Here is a 27,591-nt window from a genome sequence, read left to right as displayed (position 1 = left end):
ATTTTTTTCAATATCATGCAGCTCTATTTGTTTGGATTGTAACGTATGTAGAAAGCCGCAGTACACTTTTATCTGCAACCCATATTTATCCTTGACCCTCATAAGAAAATATTCTACACATGTTTGAATCTTTATTGGTTAACAAATTATTTTAAGTAGCATTTTAGAATTTTACCTGTTATAATTTGTGCGTTGCATAAAATTCATGAAGTATTAACAAAAATGTGTCGTCTTTTTAAATACTTTAAAACTGCACTTTGCAATGTACATCAGAGAGTGAAAATTAATTTCATATTGCGTTAGTTAAATTATCAATTATTGATGTGCAAAATAGTCTCATGTGTTTTTTAAATAATGTCAAATCCTGCACTAAAGAGATTTTGTTCTCTTAGGTGGTGTGTGTGTGTGTGTACGTGTTTTAGTGACATATCAGGACACATCTGTATAATGATGACAGGGGTATGACACAGGGATTACAAAAAGGAGGTGAAACGTGAGGACATTGGTGACGTCCTCATTTCTCAAAAAGCTTATAAATTCTACAGAATGAGTTTAATCAGAGAGTAAAGCTGCACACAGTCTCCTGTGATGGTTGGGTTTAGGGGTGGGGTGGGGTGAGGGCAATATAATATACGGTCGGTTTAGAATAATTAATAATAATTAGTATAAAATCAATGGAAACCTATGTAATGTACCCACTTTTCACAAAAATAAACGTGCGTGCGTGCGTGCGTGCGTGCGTGCGTGGGTGCGTGCGTGCGTGCGTGTTTTGTCTTCACGAGTGTGCTGTTTTTCTTCATTTTTCTGGTCTGTGTGTTTCTGATGAAAGCGTCTGCAAGGCTGCAGGTCAGATGAGGACAGTCTGGGGCTTTGTTTTGGTGCTTTTTCAGTGTTTGTCTGCTGATTTGTATTATTTTTGTATTTTTTGTGCATGTTTGGATAAAATTAATCTTAAGTGACATAATATAAGTACTAGTTGTTGTAATATCAATTAATTCATTCATTAATTATTTAAATTAGTGCTGCACGATACTGGAAAAATATGCGGTATTGTGATAACCATATTTCCTACAGTATAACATTTCTTTAGAGAAATGCTCTTTTCATTAGCCATGTTTTTAAATCATGCATTCATTTTCTTGTCGGCTTAGTCCCTTTATTAATCTGGGGTCGCCACAGCGGTATGAACCACCAACTTATCCGGCATGTTTTTATGCAGCGGATGCCCTTCCAGCCGCAACCCATCTCGGGGAAACATCCATACACACACATTGACACACTCACTCATACACTACGGACAATTTAGCTTATTCAATTCCCCTATAGCGCATGTCTTTGGACAATGGGGGAAACCGCACCACCCGGAGGAAACCCACACAAACACAGGGAGAACATGCAAACTCCAAACAGAAACGGCAGCTGAGCCGAGATTCGAACCAGTGACCTTCTTGCTGTGAGGTGACAGCACTACCCACTGCGTCGCCTGTTTTTAAATCATTTATTTATTTATTTATTGATATTAAGGTCACACTTTACAATAAGGTTCATTATTAATGTTAATTAATGCATTTACTAACATGAACAAACAATGAACAATACATTTACTACAATATTTATTCATGTTAGTTAACGTTAGTTAATGAAAATACAGTTGTTCATTGTTAGTTCATGTTAACTCATGGTGCATTAACTAATGTTAACAAGCATGGACTTGAATGTTAATAATGCATTAGTAAATGTTCAATTATGATTAATAAATGCTGTACATGTGTTGTTCATGATTAGATCATGTTAGTAAATGCATTAACTAATGAACCTTATTGTAAAGTGTTACCGATATTAAAATAAGCAGTCTATACAATACCTCATGATGTGCAATATGAAGTCTTAAAAGCACTGTGAATGATTGAAAACCTCATCTAGTATATCTAGTAAGAGCTTGATTAGCTGGTTCAGGTGTGTTTGATTAGGATTGGAGCTCAACTTTCCAGGACATCAGCCCTCCAGGACCGAGTTTGGACACCCTGAGATGCAAAAACCTGCGTGGAGCGCGTTCATGCATCATACTGCTATGTGACGCATTTAGTGTATTAGGGCTGAACGATATTGGAAAAATCTGACATTGCGATATTTAGTTTTTCTGCGATATATATTGCAATATACTATTTTATATGTGGAAATAAATTTTGGTCACACATTATTTTAAGGTTCAGTTCTTGCTCTTAGCTAACCATATTGACTTTTGCTTTAATAAACTCCTAATTTGCTCCTTATTAATAGTTATTGAGGTAGTTTAGGTATTGGGTTAGGAATATAAAATTAGATCATGTAGAACAAGTGCTTTATGCGTGCTAATAAGCAGGCAATTTCTCAAAAACATGCATGCTAATAAGCAACTAGTTATTAGCAAGAATTGGTCCCTTAAGTGTTAACGAATGTATTAATGATTGACTGGAATTGACCTGATTCTGTAGGTGAGTGAATCATGCATGCCATGTAATAAACAAACTACAAGCATAGATAAATCCAACAAAGCAAAGATAAAAGTGAAATAAATAGTGCATGCATTATAGATTTGTATATGTAAATGTAAAAAAGCCACTGCAGTCGACTCAACATTGTATATCTTTGCGATGTGACTATTGCAGATGCACACATTGCGATATCAATGCTGAAACGATATATTGTGCAGCCCTATAATGTATGATTTGCTAAAAAGATAAAATTGCACTGAATAGTCTTCATCGTACATTAGTGTTGTCTCGATACTGTATTTCAGTACCAATCGATAGTGAAATTTTAAAAACTTTAAGAAAATTTCCGGCTAACATTTGAGCGCATTATTAAACGGTGCTGATTGGCCGCAGATTGTACCGCTGTTTACTGAGTGTAACCACAGATACAGGGACACGGGAGCACTTTACAGATCAGTCGATTCATCAGTCGATCACTCGCTCTGAAATGTTTGCAGGAAATGGATGTTTTCAAAATCTCAGTAACGATTGGTACCGAATTTCATTGTCAGCACTATTGTATATGAATAAAATCAATCTTTCTTAAGTGTTACAAGCATTATCATTTATTGTGCCTGAATGCTTGAACTGCTGGAAGTGGCTTAAAATGGTGCGGAGCTGCAGTCTGAAAATATCACAGTTGTGCAGCCCTAAACGATAGAGCATAATATAAAATAGGCATGGGACGATAACCGTTTTCAAGGTATACCGTAGTTTGGAAAAGTCAAGGTTTTAAATACGTCAAAATGTTCTGCTATACCGTTCCTAAGTTATGTGTAAGATTTATTTATTTGTTTGTTTGTTTATTTGTTTGTTTGTTTGTTTGTTTGTTTGTTTGTTCGTTCATTTATTTATTCATTTATTTTTTTAGGACAGCAGTATCTTCAGCAGAAAAAATATCTGAAAATGCAGTTTTAAATTGTAAAACAAACTCTATTTTAGAAGCAAATGAAGAAAGCTGAAGTCTGACATGTTTACCGCTCCAAAATATTTTAAATGTTTATCAAAACAAAATACACTGTGTTTAAATGGTCTCCAGGTTGGAGGAAAGTCCTTACCCCAGGAGTTTAAGTATCTCGGGGTTTTGTTGACGAGTGAGGGAAGGATGGAGCGTGAGATTGACAGGCGGATTGGTGCAGCGGCAGCAGTAATGCGGTCGATGTACCGATCGGTTGTGGTGAAGAAGGAGCTGAGCGGGACGGCAAAGCTCTCGATTTACCAGGCAATCTGCGTACCTACTCTCACCTAGCTTTGGGTCATGACCAAAAGGACAAGATTTCTGGCCTGGGTGAAGGGTGGCAGGGTGCACTCTTATGGAAAGGGTGAGGAGCTCTGACACCCGGGAGGAGCTCGGAGTAGAGCTGCTGCTCCTCCACATCGAGATAAGTCAGCTGAGGTGGCTTGGGCATCTATTTTGGATGTTTCCTGGACGCCTACCCAGGGAGGTTATCTAGGCATGTCCCACCGGGAGGAGGCCTCGGGGAGGACCTAGGACAGGTTGGAGGGACTATGTCTCTCGGCTGGCCTGGGAACACCTCGGGATCCCCCCGGAGGAGCTGGAGGAAATGTCTGGGGATAGGGAAGTCTGGGGTTCTCTCCTAAAACTGCTGCCCCCGCGACCCGGCCCCGGAAAAGCGGCAGAAAATGAATAAATGAATGTTTAAATGGTAAAAAAGTTGTAGTTTTTTTTTATCCAGACATTTAAAATGAATATATTTTAGAGCAGTAATCACGATACCGCGAAACCGTGATATTTTTAACCAAGGTTATCATACCGTCAGAATCTTATACCGGCCCATGCCTACTGTGAAATGGTCAACTTTTTATGTGGTCCACACAATATATATCATTGTGTCAAGTCATCTTCGTTGACGCGGCTAACACCAATTCTGTGTTTTGTTGTCCACAGCGTTCGCTGACCTGCAGTCATGGACCCATCTTTACCTCCAGACCCAAACCCAGCGGAGACGGAACCCTCTGCAGACGTGACTCCACCAGCAGACACTGATCAGGACTCTCCTATTAACCCTTCGGTGGATCCACAGCCATGCGACACCCCTATTTCAGATCTAGTCTACGAACCGGCAGCGCCTGCAGAACCGACCCCGGCTCAAGGACTGAACCCAGAACTGCCTGCACCAGAACTCACACCACAAACCCTGATCCCAGGACCGGCTCCGGCTCCTCCACCCGGCGCCAACTTCAACAAGATCATGACCTTCAGGCCCACCATGGAGGAGTTCAAGGACTTCGGGAAGTACATCGCCTATATGGAGACGCAAGGAGCTCACGTTGCCGGACTGGCGAAGGTAAACCATTGTATTTTACACTACTGCAGAAATGTTGCGTCGCGTGTTGTTATAAATCCCTCAGCATCAACTTTTATTAATATTCATGAGATTTAATATTTATTCATTTGATTTTTTAACCTGTCTATTTCGTTGGGGGATTGTTGGTATTGTTTTATTTGGTATTTAAAAGTTTCTGTCACGTTGCGTCTGGTGCGGACAAACAATTGAATTATTACTGGAATATTGTTGGAATATATCAAGCTATGCTGTGTGCGGTACTATACTGAATCATAATGCTCAGTCCAAACAAGTCATATAAAATATCATGCAGGGACTTGAACGAATGAGCGATCTTTTGACTGACTGTATATTTACATTTATGTTTATGTTTTCTTCGTTCTCTCGTCTTGCGATGCTCAGGTTATTCCGCCGAAGGAGTGGAAACCGCGCCGTTCCTACGAGACCATCGAGGATATGGTCATTCCTGCTCCCATCATGCAAGTGGTGACCGGCCAATCTGGGCTCTTCACACAGTACAACATCCAGAAGAAGTCCATGACCGTTGGAGAATATCGCAAACTGGCCAACAGTAAAAAGTACGGTTTACACTTGCATTTCTTTCACCTTTATTTCTAAATCTAAACAATAAAGTCCCTTATAGGATCACCTCACTTTATATTGAAAAGAGCTCATTTTACAACTCTCCACAAGTTAAAGAGGGAAGGTTTATCGTTTTTGACTCCATTGAGCCGATTTCTAGGGAGTACTATTATAATTAGAAATAAAATAAAAAACTGACCAAAAGAGTTTTGATAATTTGTCTATTTAAAGCTTGACTCTTCTGTAATTACCTCATGTAGGCGGACTGAAAATTAAAAGTAGCTAATTAGAAATAAAGGAGCACTTTTAGCTTAGCATAGATTATTGAATCAGATTAGACCATTAGCATCTCACTTAAACGACCAGAGTTTCGATAATTTTCCTATTTAAAGCTTGACACTTCTGTAGTTACATTGTGTTGATGGACTGAAAATTATAAAGTAGAAAATTAGTAATAAAGGAGCACTTTTAGCTTAGCTTAGCTTAGCATAGTTCATCGAATCGGATTAGACCATTAGCATCTCACTCAAAAATGACCAAAGCGTTTTGATAATTTGTCTATTTAAAGCTTGACTCTTCTGTAGTTACATCATGTAGACAGACTGAAAATTAAAAAGTAGCACTTAAGGAGCACTTTTAGCTTAGCTTAACTTAACATAGATCATTGAACCAGATTAAACCATTAGCATCTCGCTCAAAAATGACCAAAACGTTTTGATAATTTGTCTATTTAAAGCTTGACTCTTCTGTAGTTACATCGTGTAGGCGGACTGAAAATTAAAAGTAGCTAAATAGAAATAAAGGAGCACTTTTAGCTTAGCATAGATCATTGAATCAGATTAGACCATTAGCATCTCACTTAAACGACCAGCGTTTAGATAATTTTCCTATTTAAAGCTTGAAACTTCTGTAGTTACATTGTGTAGATGGACTGAAAATTATAAAGTAGCCAATTAGTAATAAAGGAGCACTTTTAACTTAGCTTAGCTTAGCATAGTTAATTGAATCGGATTAGACCATTAGCATCTCACTCAAAAATTACCAAAGAATTTTGATAATTTTTCTATTTAAATCTTGAATCTTTTGTAGTTACATCATGTAGATGGACTAAAACTTAAAAGTAGCTAATTAAGAATAAATGAGTACTTTTAGCTTAGCTTGGCATAGATTATTGAATCAGGTTAGACAATTAGCATCTCACTCAAAAATGGCCAAACAATTTTGATAATTTTTCTGTTTAATGCTTGACTCTTCTGTAGTTACATCTTGTAGACAGACTGAAAATTAAAAAGTAGCACTTAAGGAGCACTTTTAGCTTAGCTTAGCTTAACATAGATCATTGAACCAGATTAAACCATTAGCATCTCGCTCAAAAATGACCAAAACGTTTTGATAATTTGTCTATTTAAAGCTTGACTCTTCTGTAGTTACATCTTGTAGACAGACTGAAAATTAAAAAGTAGCACTTAAGGAGCACTTTTAGCTTAGCTTAGCTTAACATAGATCATTGAACCAGATTAAACCATTAGCATCTCGCTCAAAAATGATCAAAGCGTTTTGATAATTTGTCTATTTAAAGCTTGACTCTTCTGTAGTTACATTGTGTAGGTGGACTGAAAATTAAAAGTAGCTAATTAGAAATAAAGGAGCACTTTTAGCTTAGCTCAGCATAGATCATTGAATTAGATTAGACCATTAGCATCTCACTTAAACGACCAGCGTGTAGATAATTTTCCTATTCAAAGCTTGACACTTCTGTAGATATATACTGTAGATGGTCTGCAAATTAAAAGTAGTTAATTGGAAATAGATGAGCATTTTAGCTTAGCTTAGCATAAATCATTGAAACGTATTAGACCGTTAGCATCTATTTCAAAAATGATCAAAAAGTTTAGATAATTTTCCTATTTAAAGCTTGAGTTTCTGTAGTTACACCGTGTAGACGGCCTAAAAATTTAAAAGTAGCTAATTAGTAATAAAGGAGCCCTTTTAGCTTAGCTTAGCATAGTTAATTAAATCAGCTTTGCAGGACACACGGCCCTCCAGGAACGAGGTTGGGCACCCCTGGTGTAGATGGGCTGAAACTTAAAAGTAATGATATGTCTAGGAACTACACTCTCATTCTGGTGTAATAATCAAGGAAACTTGCTTCAGTGCCACGACTGCAGCAGGTGCAATGATATTAAACAGTGCCTGAAAATAGTTATCAATGTCTTACAAAGTTGTTGATATAGGGTATATGCCGAGCTAGTGTTTTTCCCATACTGATAAACATCCGGTGACCTGTTATTGTGAACTTTTTTCCATTTTATACAGTTCCTTTTACAGCATCGATGTTGTAATTTCATTAAAACACATTCAGTTAAATAAACTTTGGCATTCATTAAGTTGCTCAAGTGTAAAACAAAACAAAAAGCCGTTTACTCGCACGCGCCCGTCAGAATCGGCAGGCTAGCGCAGAAGCTTCATTGAATATACTGGGGTAAAATAAATGCTCATATTATAAAGACATGGCAGGGGAAATGTAATTTAATGCGGTGCTTCTTGTACAATCTGAGACCCACTTTATATCAGATATCACTCAGCTAGTGGAGATCGCTGATTTTAAAAGAAAACAGACCTTAAACGCGCTGATTTTTGCATTGACATACAATTCGCTGGAAGTGCTTAACCCAGGTAACTGGCAAATTAAAAGCCCCATTAAGGCTGATTTAAACTTCTGCGTCAAACGACGATGGCGTTGACGCATAGCCTACGCCGTGGCCGTTGGCGTCGCTGACGTGCACCTCTCAAAAAATGTAAGTACTTGTCGCAACGACGCAAGCTCTGTGATTGGTCGGCTTGGTAGCGCTGACGAGTCTGGGCGGGACCGAGAGCAGCGCGAATGGCGCAAGCTTGATGCAGCGATTGTTTACAAGTGTGGAGTTGCGTAAAGGAGCTCCGGATGGAAAGTTTTGTTTTGTGTTTACCTCATAGTTAAAGTTGTTGCACGTCCGCCGGTTCCTGCCTCAAAATGAGCGAGTTTGAGCCACTTGTACATCCAGGAAGTGTTCAGGAAAAGCAAAACAAAGGCGAAGAAACTCGACACAGAGAAGGATTAACCTCACTGCCAACTAGTGTTTCAGAAGTGTTAATGCAGACCAACAGAGACAGCGTGCAGAAGTATAAATGCACAGCTACACGCATTGCATGCGCCGTGGGTTACACCGGTCACTTGACGCAGAAGTATAAATCAGGCTTTAGCATGCTTCGGCATATACCCTATTAGCAAGTCTTCTAAAACAACGTATGCATTTGGTTTTTCCAGTGTAATTGTGATGTCCATGTCAAATAAATAAATAAACATATTTCTATGGTTGCTGATATGAGAGTATAGTTTCTATAACTATCAAGTTAAGTTTTTGGATTGTACACAGTGTTGCTTTTAAAAGTATATTGAGTAACACAGTGGAGATGTTTTGAATGTAGGAGCACACTTTAGCTTTAGGCAGTTCCTCTTCGACTTGTCAATCGTAAATCTGTTTTCTTGACTGATTGCAGGTACAACACTCCTCAGCACAAGGACTTTGACGACCTGGAAAGGAAATACTGGAAAAACCTGACGTTTGTGTCGCCTATTTATGGCGCAGACATCAGTGGGTCACTCTACGACCCGGTTAGTCAACATTTACTCCATTTGACTTTCAATGGTTTGCTGTGATTTCAGTGCAAGTGAACCTGCAGCAACAGAATGTAGAGTGTAATGTTGATTACCATCTAAAATCATTGTGACTTGTAGCTCAGATGTTTTTATTTCCTTCTAAAAAGAAAATCAAAGATGCATCCACACATGTGTGCTCAAGTTGTGTTCAAGTTATAAATGCAGAAATGCGCATGGAATCAGAAGAATTTTTGCGCAATAGATAACACGTTCAACATATCAAAATACACTACCTGAAAAACGCCTTGTCGTCGATCCCAGTTGTAAGAGCAGCAAACAGTAACTTGACTTCTAGTTGATCATTTGGAAAAGTGTCAGAAGGTGGATTTTTTAGATGGATCATCTGTTGAACTGCATCCCGATCATCACAAATACTGCAGAAGACCTACATGGACCCAAGATTCTCATAGAAATCAGTCAAGTTTGGTAAAGGAACAATCATGGTTTGGGGTTATATTCAGTATGGGGCGTGCAAGAGATCTGCAGAGTGGATGGCAACATCAACAACCCGAGGTATCAAGACATTTGTGCTGCCCATTACATTACAAACCACAGGAGAGGGCAAATTCTCCAGCAGGATAGCGCTCCTTCTCATTCTTCAGCCTCCACATCAAAGCTCCTGAAAGCAAAGAACGTCAAGGTGCTCCAGGATTGGCCAGCCCAGTCACCAGACATGAACATTACTGAGCATGTCTGGGGTAAGATGGAGGAGGCATTGAAGGATCTTGATGAACTCTGGGAGTCCTGCAGGAACACTTTCTTTGTCATTCCAGATGACTTTATTAATCAGTGATTTGAGATGTATGGATGCAGTCCTCCAAGCTCATGATGGAGTCAGACACAATATTCATTCTGTCTCCACTGCAGCATGACTTTATATTCTATACTGGACAGTATTTCTGTTCAGTGACGAGACTTTTGTCTCAGCAAAGTCAGAGCTTACTGTCCTAATGAAATCATTAAAAATCAAGGCATGATCATATTTTATTGTGGTAAAATAAGCGTTATCTAGAGGCCTTTGCATTCAAATAAGCCACTTCTGATACCAAATGATCAACTAGAGGTCAAGTTATTTTGTTGGTCTAGTTCAGGGGTGTCCAAACTACGGCCCGGGGGCCATCTGCGGCCCGCAATCAGTTTTGTGGCGGCCCGCGAGGCTTTTTATAAATATTAATAGAATTTGGCGCGCTATACAAAAATGAACGTAATTCAAGAAATAACCACCGGGTGTCGCTATTACATGCCTTCAATTAGGCAGCAGTTCCTGTTATGAAGTAAGATGAACCGAACAAACTGAAGGAAACATAATTCATAATCACGTTTTGGCGAGACATGGTGCACCAAGAAAAAGGAAAATCAACAGTGAGTGCAGGAAATTTCAGTCACGATGGGGCAAAGAATATTTCTTCACAGAGGTCAGTGGAATGTGTCTGTTTAATTTGCCAGAAATCAGTTGCAGTAATGAAGGAATATAATATTAAAAGACATTATAAAATAAAACATCAGGCCTTCAGCTCTTACACTGGTGCAGAACGAGATCAAAAAGTAAAACAAATAGCAGCTGCTCTATCAGCTCAACAACAGCAGTTTTTAGAAAATTCTACGCTGGCTAGTTATGATGTAGTCCAGCTAATCGCACAGCACAGGAAACCCTTCACTGAAGGAGAATTTATGAAGGATGAGTGTTGCAAGTGTAATTTGCCCAGAGAAGATTCAAGATTTTAAAAACGAAAGTCTTTCTAGAAACACAGTTGGACGATGAATTAAAATAACAAATTGAAATAATTCCATAACACACACACACACACACACAAACACATACATGTGTGTGTATGTATATATAAATATATGGCCTGGGACAACTTTTTTTTTTTTTTTTTTTTTGCATCTGGCCCTCGGCCCAAAAAGTTTGGACACCCCTGGTCTAGTTTATTTGTTGTTGTTAAAACATGCATAGGCGAAAAGACTTTAGTCAGGTTAAGTGTATAAAATTACATCATTGATTAAAAAAAAGGAAATCTGTGCCAAATAACTAGTTTCCCATTGTATTATCAAAGCAAATAATAATATATTTAAGAATGTTTAAATGAATGCTGAACACACTATTGTCAGGGTTCACATGGTCATGGAAAGCCTGGAAAAGTCATGGAATTTTGACTTGACATTTTTCAGGTTTGGAAAAGTTTGGGAAAAACAGAAAAACCCTGGAAAAGTTATGGAAAACAGATATCTATATACTCGATATAGGTTATTTACTACTTTACTGTCCTTGGCCAATCACATACTCTCACATGATTAGTGCGGTGTAAGCATTATCTAAATCAATTTTACATGGATATAATTATAAATGGAAACTAAATAGATTGTGTTTTACGTTATGCTGTAATACATATGAACTTGCATTGTTTTTCTTTTACCACGCATATGTAGACATTGCATGAAACATTATGTTATGAAAATTTACTTGAAAGTCTTGGAAAAATCGCGGAGAAGTCATGGAATTTTAGTAGTGAATATGTATGAACCCTGTGTATTTTGTAAATGTTCTTCAAGTCATAACAACATGTTTTGTCCTGGTAAAGGACATTTCGGAGTGGAACATCGGCCACCTGAACACTCTTCTGGACATGGTGGAGCAGGAGTGCGGGATCGTCATCGAAGGTGTGAACACACCGTACCTGTATTTCGGCATGTGGAAGACCACCTTCGCCTGGCACACGGAGGACATGGACCTCTACAGCATCAACTACCTGCATTTCGGAAAACCAAAGTCCTGGTGAGCTACTTATAATATCTAATAAATTGTATTTAGTTTTATTAAATCTGATAATGTACAAAGTAAAAAGTAAGGGGCCTAGGGTTGAGCCCTGTGGAATGCCTGTAGCACATTTTCTTAAATGAGATAAATGGGGTTGAGCTATAAGCGACTTATTTTTCCTAATAAAGTGTGTTTAGTTTCGTTAATTCTCATCATTTTAAAGTTGATATTAGCAACTAATATTTCTGCTCGACATTCTTCCTTCTTTTTAAGATGAAAATAAATACAGCCATTCCTCTGAACATGTTATGTTAAACAGCACTGGTTTAACAATATTCAAACACTTACTTTCAGTTTCACTTAAACCAAGATTTATTTTTTTTTTGATATTGTGGTGCTTTATTTTTGTTCCAGCAGTTCTTTTGTTGTATTACGCACTTAAGTCTCAATATCATTTGGAAATTAATGTACAAATTAAAAAGTAAGGGTCCTAGGATTGAACCCTGTGGAACACCTTTAGCACAATCTCTTGAAGAAGATAGATGCGTTTTATTTCGCTGTTCATATTTTTTAATAAAGCGAATTTAGTTTCATTAAATCTCATCAATTTTAATCTAATGTTAGACACTAATATTTCTGCTTAAACTTCTTTCTTCCTTTGTGAAATTAAATAAATACAGCCACTCTTCTGAACATGTTATGTTAAACAGCACTGGTCAAGCAATATTCAAACGATTTACTTTCACTTACACCAAGATTTGTTTGACATTGTGATTTTTTTTTTTTGTGCCACCAGTTCTTTTGTTGTATTATTAATCTCAATATCGTCTGTTTACATTTGAAAATATCTGAAAGACAAACATCTGGAAATTAATGTACAAACTAAAAAGTAAGGCTCCTAGGGTCGACCTGTGTGAAACTCTTGTAGCACAATCTCTTCAAGAAGATAGACATGTTTTCGTCCCCTATTCATATTTTATAATAATGTGAATTTGTTTCATTTAATCTGATCTTTTGAAATCTGATGTAAGACACTAATATTTCTGCTTGAACTGCTTCCTTCTTTTTGAGATTAAATTAAATAAACAGCACTGGTTAAACAATATTCAAACAATTGACTTTCACTTTCACTTAACTTTCACTTTCACTTAAAGTGCCGACACTTCTTTTGTTTTATCAAACGTAAATCTCAGTATCATTTGCGTATATTAGTTAATATCTAAAAGACAAACATCTGGAAATTAATGTAGAAATTAAAAAGTAAGGGGCCTAGGGTTGACCCCTGTTGCACAATACAATAGATAAATGGGGTTGAATCAGCTACTTTTGTTTTATAAAGTGCATTTATTGTATTTTATTTGATCATTTAAAAATCAGATATATAAAACTAATATTTCTGCTTGAGTTTCTTACTCCTTTAAAATGTGAAAATGATTACAGCCACTCCTTTGAACCTTTTGTGTTAAACCTTTTCTTATATTTTTCTCATTTATAGTACAAATATCAAAAACGTCTTAAATCAAGGATTTTCTAGAAAAGCCAAAAATATTTTCAAAATTAAATATAAACAATGAATAATCTCCAAATAATCTTGTTCTTAAGATTATTTTGCTACTTTTAAGAAAAGACTCGCTTAATTTTTACATGTTGTTTTTGAAAGCAAGATGTTTTGTCTCGAATGCTGCAGGATTTAAGAATTTATAGATGGAAACAAGACAAAAACTCTTAGAAAAGCATTAAACAAAGTAAGAAAAGCATGTTTTGCAGTTATATTTGCAGATTTCTCAGAATCACAGTATCATCTGTGCACATTTGAAAACGTTTGATTGACAAACATCTGGAAATTTATGTACAAACTAAAAAGTAAGGGTCCTAGTATTGACCCCTGCAGAGCAGGGAAGATAAATGTGTTTTAATCTGAGTAAACCGTTTCCTTGATGTAAGATAAAACTTCATTTGTTTTAAAAAATCTTTTGAAAAATGAAAATATGATAATTAAGTTAACTCTTAAGTGCTGTCATGGGTGTTTTCATCCACTCTGGGGTGATTTTGTGTCTAAATTTGGCCACAACTTTCTCTGTATTTCAGCATATGGAATGATTATTGGTGACAAACCTCATTTTGACGCACATTTTGTGAAAAAGCTTTGAAAATGTAAAAGAATCCATTAATACACTTGGCAAATTGACTCCCTTTTCATTATGTTGGGGGTTGTTTTTGCCCCATTGACCATTATAAACACATTTTTTGTTTGCAAATCCAGGACACCATATAATCATGCATCATTGATTGTTGCTGGTTAATTGAGGTAAATTTGCAAATTTTTACTGATGAGCATCAGTTTAAGTACAAAAAAACCCCCCAAAAGCGTAGTTTCTGGATAAAAAAAAACAAACTATATGGTTGTATGGAGTATAGTGTGACTCTCAGAACACAGTAAACATAGTATTTTTACACACACACACACACACACACACACACACACACACACACACACACACACACACACACACACACACACACACACACACACACACAAACACACACACACACACACACACACACAATATAATCTGCTCTTTTACTCCTCAGAACTCCATATAAAAGCCAGAAACATTTTTGCACAGGCCTATCTAAAGGGTTAATGCTGTCAACTGATGATCAACAAGTAAAAATGACAAATTGTAGCTCTTCCCAATAGAGAAAACCACCAACAATCACAAATGCATGAGTATGTGCTGTCTATCAAAAAATGTCAATGGGGCAAAAACAGCCCCTAACACAATGAAAGAGTAGTATATTTGAACAATACACAAGGGTTAATAAGATGTTATGATTTAATGTATCAAATTGCTTTTGTAAATTGAAGAACAACACTAATTTGAACAGATTTTGTCTAATAAAACAACATACAGGCTTTTCTGTTAAATGCTGTGTGCAAAATCCAAATAACATGGGGGGATAATAAATTATTTTGTGCGTAAAAAAAAAATCTGCAATTTACTCCCTATTTTTGTATTGTCTAATTAATTAAGTAATTGAGTATATCAAAATCCACATTTAAAACTCCCAATAAACTCTCTTTCATGCTTTATTTTGCCCTACTAATCTGTTTTTAAGCATTTCTGTGGGCTTAGTATGACTGAAACCAAATGTAATCCCACTTTTGTCCACACGGGGGAGCTGTTGTCATTCCCATCAGCTGTTCAGAATGATGTCATCGAGAAAGATGAATCATGTATGCTTTGTCTCACTGTATCTTACAGCATTCACGCTCACGACGGGCTCTTTATAACGGAGCAAATCATTCCAGACGCACCGAATCCTCTGGAGTGCACGTAAATGAGATAACCGTGTATCGTGCGCTTAAACATGCATCATACGTTGAAGTGTTTGCCATGTTGTTCATAGTATAAATGTGTAGTAAAGGGAGCATTTTGAGCCCACTTAAAGACATGTGAATGAAGCACAACAACCCTGAACTGAAAGCTAAATCGCGTTTGTTTGTTTCCCTCGAGTTTGCTCTGTGTACTTGAGGGGAGACTGTTTCCATACTGTATTTTGAGGTTGAGGATACACCGTTTTCTAGCTGGGTGTGTTTCCAGTGCTGGAAGAGTTCAAATAAACCTGCTTCTGGTTTTCTTTTTCCACGTGTGAGCTTGCCGATAGACATTTTTTTTCCCTCTGCTCTGTCTCCACTTTCTAGTTTATTGTGTTTTATCTTTTCCCTCTTGCGTACGTCACTTTTTTTCTTCCTTTTCGTGAAGGATGCAAGTGTGTTTTGCATACTTGCGCACTACTCCCCGATGCCCTTGGCTTGTGTCGTCTTGAAGAAGCTCCTGTTGTTCTCAAACCGAGCGTTCATTACGTGCAGCTGTTTTTTTCTCGTGTCTCGGGTTGTTGCACAAAGCGAGTCTGTGTGTGTGTCTCGTGTCTTTTAATCAGTCTGGAAAGCAGTAGCCAATCAAGGATTTCGAGAAAGAAAGGGCCCGCTCGTTGAACGAAGATGTGATCATTTTTAAATAAAAACAGCCACTTTTCTGATTATTTTATGTTAAACGGAACTAATTAAACTAAGATTTTCATCATTGTGGGGATACATTTGTGGCACCAGTTCTTTTGTTTTATCGTGTGCTTAAATCACAGTATCATTTGTGTACTTATGAAACACAGTAAAGGACAAACATCTGTTAATTGGTGGAGAAATATCAGTAAATTGATAAAAAAATATCTGGAAATTCATGGAGAAATATTTGGAAATTCGTTGAAAAAAATATCTGGAAAATGATAGAGAAATATTTGGAAAATGATGGAGAAATATCTGGAAAATGATGGAGAAATATTTAGAAATGAATGGATAAATTTCTGGAAATTAATGGATAAATATCTGGAAATTAATGAAGAAATATTTGGAAATTGATAGAGAAATATTCAGAAATTGATAAAGAAATATTTAGAAATTGATGGAGAAATATCTGTAAATTGATGGAGAAATATTTGGAAATTAATGGAGAAATATTTGGAAATTGATAAAGAAATATCTGTAAATTGATGGAGAAATATTTGGAAATTAATGGAGAAATATCTGGAAATTAATGGAGAAATATTTGGAAATTGATTAAGAAATATCTGTAAATTGATGGAGAAATATCTGGAAATTGATAAAGAAATATTTGGAAATTAATGGATAAATATCTGAAAATTAATGGATAAATATCTGGAAATTGATGAAGAAATATTTGGAAATTAATGGATAAATATCTGGAAATTGATGAAGAAATATTTGGAAATTAATGGATAAATATCTGGAAATTAATGGATAAATATCTGGAAATTGATGAAGAAATATTTGGAAATTGATAGAGAAATATTCAGAAATTGATGAAGAAATATTTGGAAATTGATGGAGAAATATTTGGAAATTAATGGAGAAATATTTGGAAATTGATAAAGAAATATCTGTAAATTGATGGAGAAATATTTGGAAATTAATGGAGAAATATCTGGAAATTAATGGAGAAATATTTGGAAATTGATTAAGAAATATATGTAAATTGATAAATAAATATCTGTAAATTGATGGAGAAATATCTGGAAATTGATAAAGAAATATTTGGAAATTAATGGATAAATATCTGGAAATTAATGAATAAATATCTGGAAATTAATGGATAAATATCTGGAAATTGATGAAGAAATATTTGGAAATTAATGGATAAATATCTGGAAATTAATGAATAAATATCTGGAAATTAATGGATAAATATCTGGAAATTGATGAAGAAATATTTGGAAATTGATGAAATATCTGGAAATTCATGGAGAAATATCTGTAAATTGATAAAAAAAATATCTGGAAATTCATGGAGAAATATTTGGAAATTCGTTGAGAAATATCCGGAAAATAATGGATACATATCTGGAAATTGATGGAGAAATATCTGGAAATTGATGGAGAAATATCTGGAAATTGATGGAGAATTTTCTATATATTTTTAGCAAAGTAATGTTTTACAATTCTGGGTATCCTTGTCGCAAATAAATAAATATTCATTGCTCAGGAATATCTATCAATATCCATCACCAGATATGGAAGATTTTAGGCCTTTAAATAATATATGAGTTGTTATGATTGCTTTATGTTTATGGTTTAAATATGCAACCGCAAATAGTCCCACAGGTTGAAGCGTGACAGTAAATAGGTTTTGATCTATTACTCTTCCAAAACAGTGTAAAATATGCATTCAGAAGTCTTGTCCGATGATTAATATATGGTTTGTCAAGATTAAGATTTAATGGCAGTGTAGTGATGTAAACTTAAGCAGGACTGTGACAGTTAAGGGGTTAAAGATGTTATTGTCGCATCTTTGTGGGAACTTTAAAGTGCCAGGTGAGGGAGCTTCAACAAATGCGTCACTCGTGGCTTGAAAAGCATAATCGATTGCATCATGAAAGGGAAGGTTTTATTATTTTAGAAAGTAGGAAGCATACGCGGTAAACAGCAGGGGTCCCACCATCACAGGAACATCAGAGAACTTTAGAGCAAATGTTTTCTAGGATAGAAAAAGGTCCTGGAACTGCGAAATGGGGAGAATCTTAATGTGCAAGTGCTTGAATGAGAGTCTTAATCCCTAATCAAAAGACGTGGGAACCCTCAACAGTGAATGCAAATGGACGCGGTACCATCAAGGACTCCTGTTTTAAAAGTTGCATTAGTCCCAGATTTAACGCAATTGCCTGACGCTCGTCCCCTCTTGGATTGCATTGACGTGAATCATGTAAAAGGGTCGTAGCATGTTCGGGGGCGCACAGGTGTCCAAATGGATACGACTGCAAAACCGTGATTCTCTGAGAGGTCTTGCGTAAGCCTTGCTTGCTCTCTTGAGTATCTTTCCGTCTCCATTTCTTCTGTGTCCTCGTATCTCTCCCTCTGAAGTGTTAGCTCTTGATGTCTCTAGCTAAGCATTCTCTCTTTCCCTCGCTCTCTGGAGGCCTTATCTCAAGTTAACTTTCCGCCGCTTCTCCCGCATAAACGGCAAGACTCTTGCTTGGAGAATGAGAGAGAGAGAAAAAAAAGGAAAGAGGAGAAAATTTACTCACCCATCAACTCGGCTTAATGCAACTATGCGTGCGCTCGTCCTCCCCACCAAAAACACCCCCTTCTGCTTTTTGAAATTGAATCCGTTTTACTTTTCTGGTAATTACAGTATGTTAAAGTGTGTGTGGTAGCTGTTTGCCTAACCCTCTGCTCAGCCACTGTGAAATTAACTTCATTCGCCTCCAACTCTCCTCCCATCAAAGTCATAATTCTCGCAGCCTCCTGAGATCTAGTGTCAGATTCTTAAAGATTGCGGAGTGGCCCAAAGTGGTGCGCACGCTGCCGGAAATAATCGCTGTGAAAGGGAGCGCCACAGCTGAGGGGATAGCTCGAGTCTTATTGCTTGTTTTCTTGTTCCTGTCCTCTTCAAGACGATGACAAATAAAATCTCAACGCTGCCGGTGGCGTCGATGCCGTTTGGCAGGTAGGGGTTTTGTGTCGGTGTCATGGAACTGGAGAGAGAGACTGCATTTGGGAAGTAGGATAGGAATATTTAAGGATACTTCATGACGGAATTCCCGATTCTGGGGGTCATAATTCAATTCCAAAAGCGATCCTTGACCTACATTGCTTTCTATTGCTTTGCTACTTTTTTTTTTGTTTTATTATTTTTTCAGGGTTTTCACCTTTATTTTTGACAGGACAGTAGAGAGAATTGACAGGAAAGCATGGGGAGCAGAGAGAGGGGAAGGATCGGCATAGGACCGCAAGGCGGAATCGAACCCGGGTCGCCGCGAGCACCGGAGTGCATGTGTCGACGCACTAACCACTACACCACTGGCGCCGACATTTCTTTGGCTACTTAAATGCTTCCAACTTTACATTTTAACCAGAATTGGCATTTTTATGATTTCTTTAAAGTCCCCTTGAAGTCTCAGTGTCTCAGTGTCAATATGTTAGTCTTAAGGATATCTGTAACCTAGTGTGCCCCAAAACAACGACATAATTTGCATTAGGGAGATATATCCAAAGCTTGTCACAGGTTGCCACTTCTGTAATGTAATATAAATGTAATGTGTATTTATATTGCGTGTATGGTTATACACCCAAAGCGCTTCAGAGTCATGAGGGGGGTCTCTCCACACCACCACCAGTGTGCAGCATCCACTTGGATGATGCGACGGCAGCCGAAAGACAGCGGCACCAGTCGGCTCACCACACACCAGCTATAGGTGGAGTGGAGAGACCGTGATACAGCCAATTTGGTGGAGGCCATGATGGGTAAAGGCTGATGGAGAGAATTTGGCCAGGACACCGGGGTTACACCCCTACTCTTTTCAAGAAGTGCCATGGAATTTTTAAGGACCATAGAGAGTCAGGACCTCGGTTTAACGTGTTAACCGAAAGACGGCACTCACTGACAGAATTGTGTCCCCTTCACTATACTGGGGCATTAGGATCCACACAGACTGCAGGTCGAGAGCCCTTTGCTGGCCTCACTAACACCAATTTCAACAGCAACCGAGTTTTCCCATGTGAATTCCCATCCAGGTACTGACCAGGCTCAGCCCTGCTTAGCTTCAGTCTTGAGCTGCAGGGTGGTATGGCTGTGGCACTTCTGCCTAAATGGATCTTTTTTTTATTTGTTAAGTCACTCTCATTAAAGTCTTTAAATCTGACCAATCAAATGCTCTCTAGTGTCTGACATGTCCTGCCCCCTTCAAGACACTATTGTTTTATGCACTTGAGCTCAACCACTCTCTCTGGCAGAGCTGTGATAAAAGTGAAGCACTATTGGCTGTTTTTTTTTTTTTGTAAGAGGGGAGGAGCTACTCTGTTCTGCCCTGCTTCATGTTTCAGTTCAAATTAGGTCTTGCGCCAAACAAAAATGCATATTTCGAAGCACTTCACAGGACATGTAAAAGTTTAGAGTGCACTCACACTAGGCTATCCGAACCATGCCTGGATGCATTTTACCTGTTTGTTTGACAAGTGTGTGTGCTCTGAATTGTGCCCAGCCGCGATTCAGCTGGCTGGCCCTAGCTCGGTTGGAAGACGTGTGCCAAAACATGGTTTGGTTGCTGTTACAAACCCTTTTTTCAAACACAAAAGAATTAATCCATCAAGGGAACGCAACATAAACCGTACACATGAATTAGGTTGTCTAAACTAGTACATTTATTACAACCAAAACAATCAGACAAATCATGTGTCACAGCTAAGCAAGAATGAATAAAGAATCAAAACTCACGTTCTCCAAAAAATATACAGCACTAACCTAAGACTAAACAATCCAACAATTACAAAGCATAATAAAGTAAGACTTAAGGAAATTAAAGAAAATAAAAGAAGCTTGATGGCTGGCAGTGAAGTCTCCTTTGTCTCCGCTTGTTGGTCCATATTTAAAGCCAATTTGCAAATAGCGCAACTTGCCATATGTGCGCAAAGGTGGGCCAGACTCTAGGAAACAAACAGTGAGTGACGACATAACATACACGCACAGGCACAGATAGGCAACAGCCATAACAGTTGGGCTTTGGCGTGGTTTGCTTCTAGTGTGAGTGCATGCACCTGACCCTCGATACAACGTCACTTCCAACTGTCATAGTGTCTTAAAGACGCAAACCCTTCACTGCACGTCAGCTGAACCTTCAGCAAACCTCTTATTACGTATAACATGAGGACTTTCATGAAAACTTGTCGAAGGTGGTGGATCTGTTCGGCAAAATATTTCACTGCATGTCACCACAGCCCAAACGTCCAAAAATAATGCAAAACAATAGCAATTTCCACTGTGCTGAGCGAGAGCGCTTCTCTTCTGTCAAACTGAACAGTTGCATCATCGATGACGTAAGCGGGCTCCGGCTCGGAAGGCAAAATGCAGTGTCTCGTCGCACGAGAGTGGGGGAGGGACAATTGCACTTCGACATGGTTCAAGGGAACGGTACCTAATGTAAATACACCCTTAAACCTGGTGTATACTTCTGCGTCAAGTGACCGGTGTAATCCACGGCGCATACAACGCGCGTAGCTGTGCATTTATACTTCTGCACGCTGTCTCTGTTGGTCTGCATTAACACTTCTGAAACGCTAGTTGGCAGTGAGGTGTTAATGCGTCTCTGTGTCGAGTTTCTTCGCCTTTGTTTTGTTCTTTCTGAACACTTCCTGAATGTACAAGTGGCTCAAACTCGCTCATTTTGAGGCAGGAACCGGCAGACGTGCAACAACTTTAACTATGAGGTGAACACAAAACAAAACTTTTCGTCCGGAGCTCCTTCATGAGACTCCACACCTGTAAACAAACGCTCCATTAGGCTCGCGCCGCTAGTGCGGCTCTCAGTCCCGCCCAGATTTGTCAGCGCTACCAAGCCGACCAATCACAGAGCTTGCACTACGCGTCACAACTACGTTGTGTAGTTAAATTTTTTTGAGAGGTGCCACGTTGTAGGGCTATGCGTCAACGTGTTGGCTGTGCCGTAGCCTACGCGTGCGCTTGATGCAGAAGTATAAATCATGTCATGGCTTTAGTCATGGCTGTTGGCGCAGATAGCCTAGTGGTTAAGTGAACTGACTATATTACCAAACTGCACACGGCGACACAAGTTTGAGGTCTTTGCTGATACTTCTCCTCTCTTTCTGCTCCCAGAACACTCCTGTCTTCCTCTCTACTGGTGTAAAACCGTCATTTGGTCAACGCTGTCCAAGTGAAACTAGTCCGATGATTATTGACCTGTTTCTAGCTGTGGCTGTTTCTGTATCTAAATTAATTACAGAATCGATTCTGAAACTTTGGGAATGCATTCAGGATCTTTAGAGAGAGAATCATGGTTCATGAATAAATGTTTGTTTTTCTTCTCACAGCTCTATCGGGAAGTGAAGTACAGAATTGTTTCATGGGTCGTAAACCAGGTAAATGGGTTGCATCCCTTACATACACTCGGGAACCAAAGTATCCATGTCTCAGACCATGTTTGTTGGATTTTTTTTTGTTAATTTCTTAATACCGGTGGTGCTTGAGGAATCTCAAAGGACTAGAGGCTTTCCCCTCAACTCACACCAGGTCGAACCCCCACAGATTTGGCTTGACTTCTGCTGCCCTGGTGTGATTTTCGTCAATACTTGCCGTCTTCCCCCAGAGAGTTCCAGATCGAATCCAGCTTCTGCAACTTTTGGTTGCCAGATAGAGTTACTGTCAGCTTGATCAGGCGGGGTTACTGGGGTGTAAAGATACTCCTGCTGGCAGGAAGCGTTTGTACCCTAATTACCGCTACTCATCAGATCCGGCTTTTATCTGTAAGAAATAGGCACCTAATTATTATTGATCGGTGGTGGCATCTCAAACACCATATTGAATTTACTACCACCAGTGTCCTTAGAGTTCACGCTCGAGAGACACTTGCGGGAAGATTTTCGATTACTCGATGGCTCTATCTTTGGTGTTTTGGGGCAGTTCCTAATGCGGTCAATAAATGCAAGACATGGGAAGTGTCTTGCTTCCATGTTTATTAGGGGTGTATATCGAAACACAGACACCCATATCATTATATATCAGCAATGTTTTATGCTATTCAGTTGACAATTACAATACCTTTTTGAAGTTCACTAGTGGTTTTGAGAGTTTTTTTATTTTGGAGTATGCAGTAAGTTTCTAAAATAGACATGGTGGTATTGTGGAAAGCTCCATACAACATTTTTGACGATGAAACCCTTCGCTCTGCAGTAATAAACTTTTAGTGAGATAGATGAACTTTGCACAACATATTATTTATTGGGTAACACTTTGTTTGATGGTCCATTTGTGTATTAGTAGACTGTCTGCTTAATATCTGTTGATACTGCTCCTTCAACAGACATTCAACTGACGATAAGAAACTTTGCAAGTCCACTTACACTATTCCCAACCCTAACCTAACAGTCTACTTATAGACTAATCAGAATTAGCAAAGTAACTTCAATTCAACACACAGACCATCAAAATAAAGTGACCCTTTATCGACAGAGTTGTTTTTTGGAGACTTAATTTAAAGTTGGGTAAAGGTAATACATCCAAAAAAGGCAATGATTCGCACTCAATTGCTTCGTACTGTTTTTATTTGTTATTTTTCTTACATTTTACGGGTGAAAAAAGGTAAAACATTGCAATTTATTTAAGTTTACAATAATATTGTATCACAAACTGGTATTTTGATAACATCGTGCCAGTGTAGGGGATTCTCACCTCTAATATTTAGTGCAGTTTATTGAAGACCTGTCCTGAGACCAATTCCTAATTTGACTCCGTGACTACATTTGGGCCAGTTTTGGATGGGAGGTGTGTGGCCCAGATCAGTGTAGCGCTTGTTTACAGTGTTTAGGTAACATTAGGCTGGGTTATGGCTCAGTTTTTGGGGTTTCTGGGTAAAGTATGAACTTGTAGCTGAGAATCTCTACCAATAACAAACCTGTTTGGCCCAGTTCAGGGCCAGTTAAGGGTGATAAGTTGCCTAAGATTCAGGTCGGTTATGGCCCATGTGTGGCCCCTGTCTTTAACCAAGTTATGGGCCACTTCAGGACTGTTATTCTTTGCGATACTTTGGCTGAGGGAAAACTTTTTAGCTGCGTCCCAAATGGCACACTGTACACTATGCACTCATGCACTATGTACTTATGCACTTACACACTCAACAGGAAAGTATGTGCATGTAGTGGCGTCCCAAATGGCACACTAATGTTTTTTTACTAAGCGGAAATTCAAACCGTTTCCCTGATGACGTTTGACGGTTGCCAAATCAGTGAAATAAACGACCGAATTATCAAATAATACCTGCCGTGAGTATTGCATTCACCATCGGGAGGCGCTATAATCACTCTCGTAGGAGAATTTTGCTTTCACCATCCAAAATAAATAAAGTTATTCAACATGTGCGTCCGATAGCTCCGCCCCTTCCGTTACGCAAGCAAACCTGCGGTCGTTGAGTGCGTGAAGTGTCCATCATTACACACTTCATTTTACCAGCTGAATGAGTGCATCATCCGGGTAATTAAAGTGCACTTTTTATTTTTAGAGTTTTCAGTGTGAACACACTACTTACACTATTTATACTACAAAATGGCGTAGAATAGTGCATAAGTATGCAATTTAGGACGCAGCTATTGTGTGGCCTAGAGCTGGGCCCGAAAACATTTGCTATGGGGGGTAGACCGGCCTTCCAGGCTTGCCCTTTCTTGCCCTTTCTTCTCACACCAAGTCGAACCCCCAAACTAAGCACTTTTCAGACCCATATTTCCACTTCTTCATTTCATTCATTCATTAGTTTTCTCTCCGGCTTAGTCCCTTTATTAATCTGGGGTCGCCACAGCACAATGAACCGCCAACTTATCCAACATATGTTTCACACAGCGGATGTCCTTCCAACCACAACCCAACACTGGAAAACATCCGTACACTCTTGCAGTCCTATGGCCAATTTAGCTTACCGAATTCACCTGTACTAGAGGTCTGCATTTCCGAATACATTGCGGGAGCGGTCGGTAACGGGTTTAATTTGGGACGGGAGCGGGCCGTCTAGCAATCTCGCTCCCGACTCCCGAGCGAGCACGCGTATGTATGTGTGTAAATGAAATAGCGCGATGCTGTGTTTAGCTTGTTTGTTGCTATGTGTGTGTGTGTGCGCACGTGCGAATGAGAGGTGTGTGTGTGTGCGCGTGCGCGAATGAGAGAGAGAGAGAGAGAGAGAGAGAGAGAGCTTTGCCTTTGTGTGTGTGCTTGATGCTTATATGTGTGTGTGTGTTTATACAGACAGCTTGTTATAGGCTGTCTGGACTCTATAGCTGGGTGGTTTTGGGTTTTGTTCTCCCCACCCGCTCTTTAGCGGGATCGGGCGCGGCGGGTAGAAAACAGGGCGGGGCGGGCAGCGGGACAACAAATGCTGAATGTAAGCGGGAGCGGTCGAGTTTTGGGCTAAAACCTGGTGGGTGCGGGCGGGAGCGGGATTCAAAGTTTAGTTCCGCACAGATCTCTAACCTGTACCACATGTCTTTGGACTGTGGGGTAAACCGGAGCATCCGGAGAAAACCCATATGAACACAGGGAGACTCTACACAGAAATGTCAACTGATCCAGTCAGGGCTCGAACCAGCAACTTTCTTGCAGTGTGGCGATTGTGCTACCCACTACGCCACTGAGGCGTGTAGTGGTTTTTGTTTTTTCCCCTTAATGACTCGCACTCAGTCTGGAGGTTATGAAAATCAGAAGATTTCATCAGATTGTCGTCAACAAAGTAGAATTTTCAGGAGACCCCCAGTAGCATCTCTGTCTGAAAAATTCTGTCTCACTGATGTTCTGGCCTGCTTACATACTCTTTAACAACAGTTTTTTTCCTTTGTTCTACATATGTCACACAAGATCCCTCCTAGTTTAACCCCTGACCCCAATTTCCACCTAATAACCTCTATTCTCATCCATTTCCTGAGACACCTCAGGCTTTCTACCACTCTCTTCTCATCCATTTCTTGTGACCCTTAGTTGTTTCCTCAGGTCATTTCCCCTTTCTAACTCTACATAGCACCTTAATTGTTTTAATGGTATGCAAGTCTACAAGCAGATTATACACGTACAATTTGAATATACAGATTAAATTCACACTTTGAAGAGTATAAAATCCACTTCAGGCGCCCCATATTTCCACATATATATACATGTTATTTAGTCTCTTTTGGTCCTGTGCTTGTCTCCCATTCAGTCCCAGTGTACACACATTAAATCATGGTGCTCTTTCGGTTTCCATCCCCAATCATTTGCTCTCTTTTCCAACTTTTTTTCATCAAGAAGCCTCAACACATTAAAATGAAGCACAGTCCTCTTCTTGCACGTCCCGTCAGCTGCATACAAACACAACCTTTTAATCTGTCCACTTGGTATTCAGTTGACTTTCAGATGATCCTGCGTCCGTGTAGAGAAAACCACTGCTGTGAAATTGGCCTGTGTTTAACTCCAAAAAAAAAAGTGCCGTTCGCCCATAAAATCCTCCCCAGTTTTTTTCTTTCTCCCCCTGCCGCCAATAGAGGGCAGTGTGGCGCTGTCCTGAACTGTTCCTCCTGGTTGTGTGATTTTTGGAGGTGGTGCCCAGGGGAGGGTGATGCACCGGATTCACGTTTGCGTTCGGGAGCCTCAGGAGGGTTTCGGCTCTCCGGAAACTTGAGGAAATAATTAGACTAATACTGACAATGTCAATAACAACGTCAAGCGAATTGAACCCTTCAGTAAAGCGCACCCCACACCAAAATCATTGCAAATTTAAAGCAGCACCGTCTGCAATTTGGGCTGGAAAATTATTAGCGCGCATGTTTGAGCCGATTAGGCAAAATGAATTGGCTGGCGCGCTGTAATTTTCCAGGCTTTGTCTTAGTGACATTTGAGCACTTTTGTCTTTAAAGCAGCGTATGACTGCTGAATGTGAAATAGGGGTGAAATTTGTGCTTTTGTGTGTTTCTCGGAGCAAAGAAACGGCTGTGTTTTATGTTTTCGGAGGGCTGCAGAAGAAGCCTGTGATGATCAGAGGCTGCTTCTCTCAGAGGCGTCTCGCTGCGCGTCCCTCCAGTGTCTTTCTCTCTCCTCTTTTCTATTGATCCCATTAATTGATCTAGTTTTTTTTTTTTCCTCCTCTTCACCGCAGGTATGCCATTCCTCCCGAGCACGGCAAGAGGCTGGAAAGGCTGGCGCAAGGTAAGACCTCACATCCGTTTGTTATCGTGTCTTCAAGCTGAAATGAAACCTCGTGCCTCAGCCGATTTAAAAACTGAGCTCATTTACATACACGAGTCTTGAAGCTGTGCCTGAAGAAGTGAGAATAAATCTTGTACTGCTTAACTTGCTTGCAAGAACTTGAGATATTTCACTAAATGTTCAAGCTGCTCTCTTGGCATTGGCTAAAATGGGAAAAAATGCAGTTTAAATGCAGCACACTGACCGGCCACTTTATTAGGTACATCTGACTACTACCGTGTTGGTCCCCCTTTTGCCTTCAGAACTGCCTCAATCCTTGGTGGCAGAGATTCAACAAAGTACTGAATATATTCCTCAGAGATTTTGCTCCATATTGGCATGATAGCATCACACAGTTGCTGCAGATTTGTCAGCTGCACATTCATGATGTGAATCTCCCGTTCCACCACATCCCAAATGTGCTCTATTGGATTGAGATCTGGTGACT

General features: G+C 39.1%; 1 protein-coding gene and 1 long non-coding RNA gene across 5 annotated transcripts in view; one reads left to right on the top strand and one right to left on the bottom strand.

Moving 5' to 3' along the window:
* Window positions 1–27,591, top strand: part of kdm4b (lysine (K)-specific demethylase 4B) — an 814,203-nt gene that overhangs the window by 5,120 nt on the left and 781,492 nt on the right. For all 3 annotated transcript variants that reach the window (XR_015521213.1, XM_087302780.1, NM_001082805.2), the window contains 5 exon segments: window positions 4,423–4,822; window positions 5,225–5,400; window positions 8,945–9,059; window positions 11,687–11,880; window positions 27,055–27,104. Coding sequence is in view for 2 of the 3 variants with exons in the window: in XM_087302780.1 (XP_087158906.1) it covers window positions 4,442–4,822; window positions 5,225–5,400; window positions 8,945–9,059; window positions 11,687–11,880; window positions 27,055–27,104 (916 nt within the window). In the remaining variant the exon portion in view is untranslated.
* Window positions 2,869–10,446, bottom strand: LOC147838352 (uncharacterized). Of its 2 annotated transcripts, none has more exons than XR_015521676.1 (3): window positions 6,990–7,288; window positions 5,709–6,822; window positions 2,869–5,598 (listed from the first exon to the last, which is right to left on the bottom strand). It is a non-coding gene; the product is annotated as an uncharacterized LOC147838352 (long non-coding RNA). The 2 variants fall into 2 exon arrangements; XR_015521675.1 differs by having other exon boundaries at window positions 3,383–5,598; window positions 5,709–6,837; window positions 7,004–10,446.

The sequence above is a fragment of the Danio rerio genome, chromosome 22 (genome assembly GCF_052040795.2).
Source record: "Danio rerio strain M-AB ecotype USA chromosome 22, GRCz13ab, whole genome shotgun sequence".
Taxonomy (NCBI): domain Eukaryota; kingdom Metazoa; phylum Chordata; class Actinopteri; order Cypriniformes; family Danionidae; genus Danio; species Danio rerio.
This window is presented reverse-complemented; position numbering and strand designations above follow the sequence as displayed.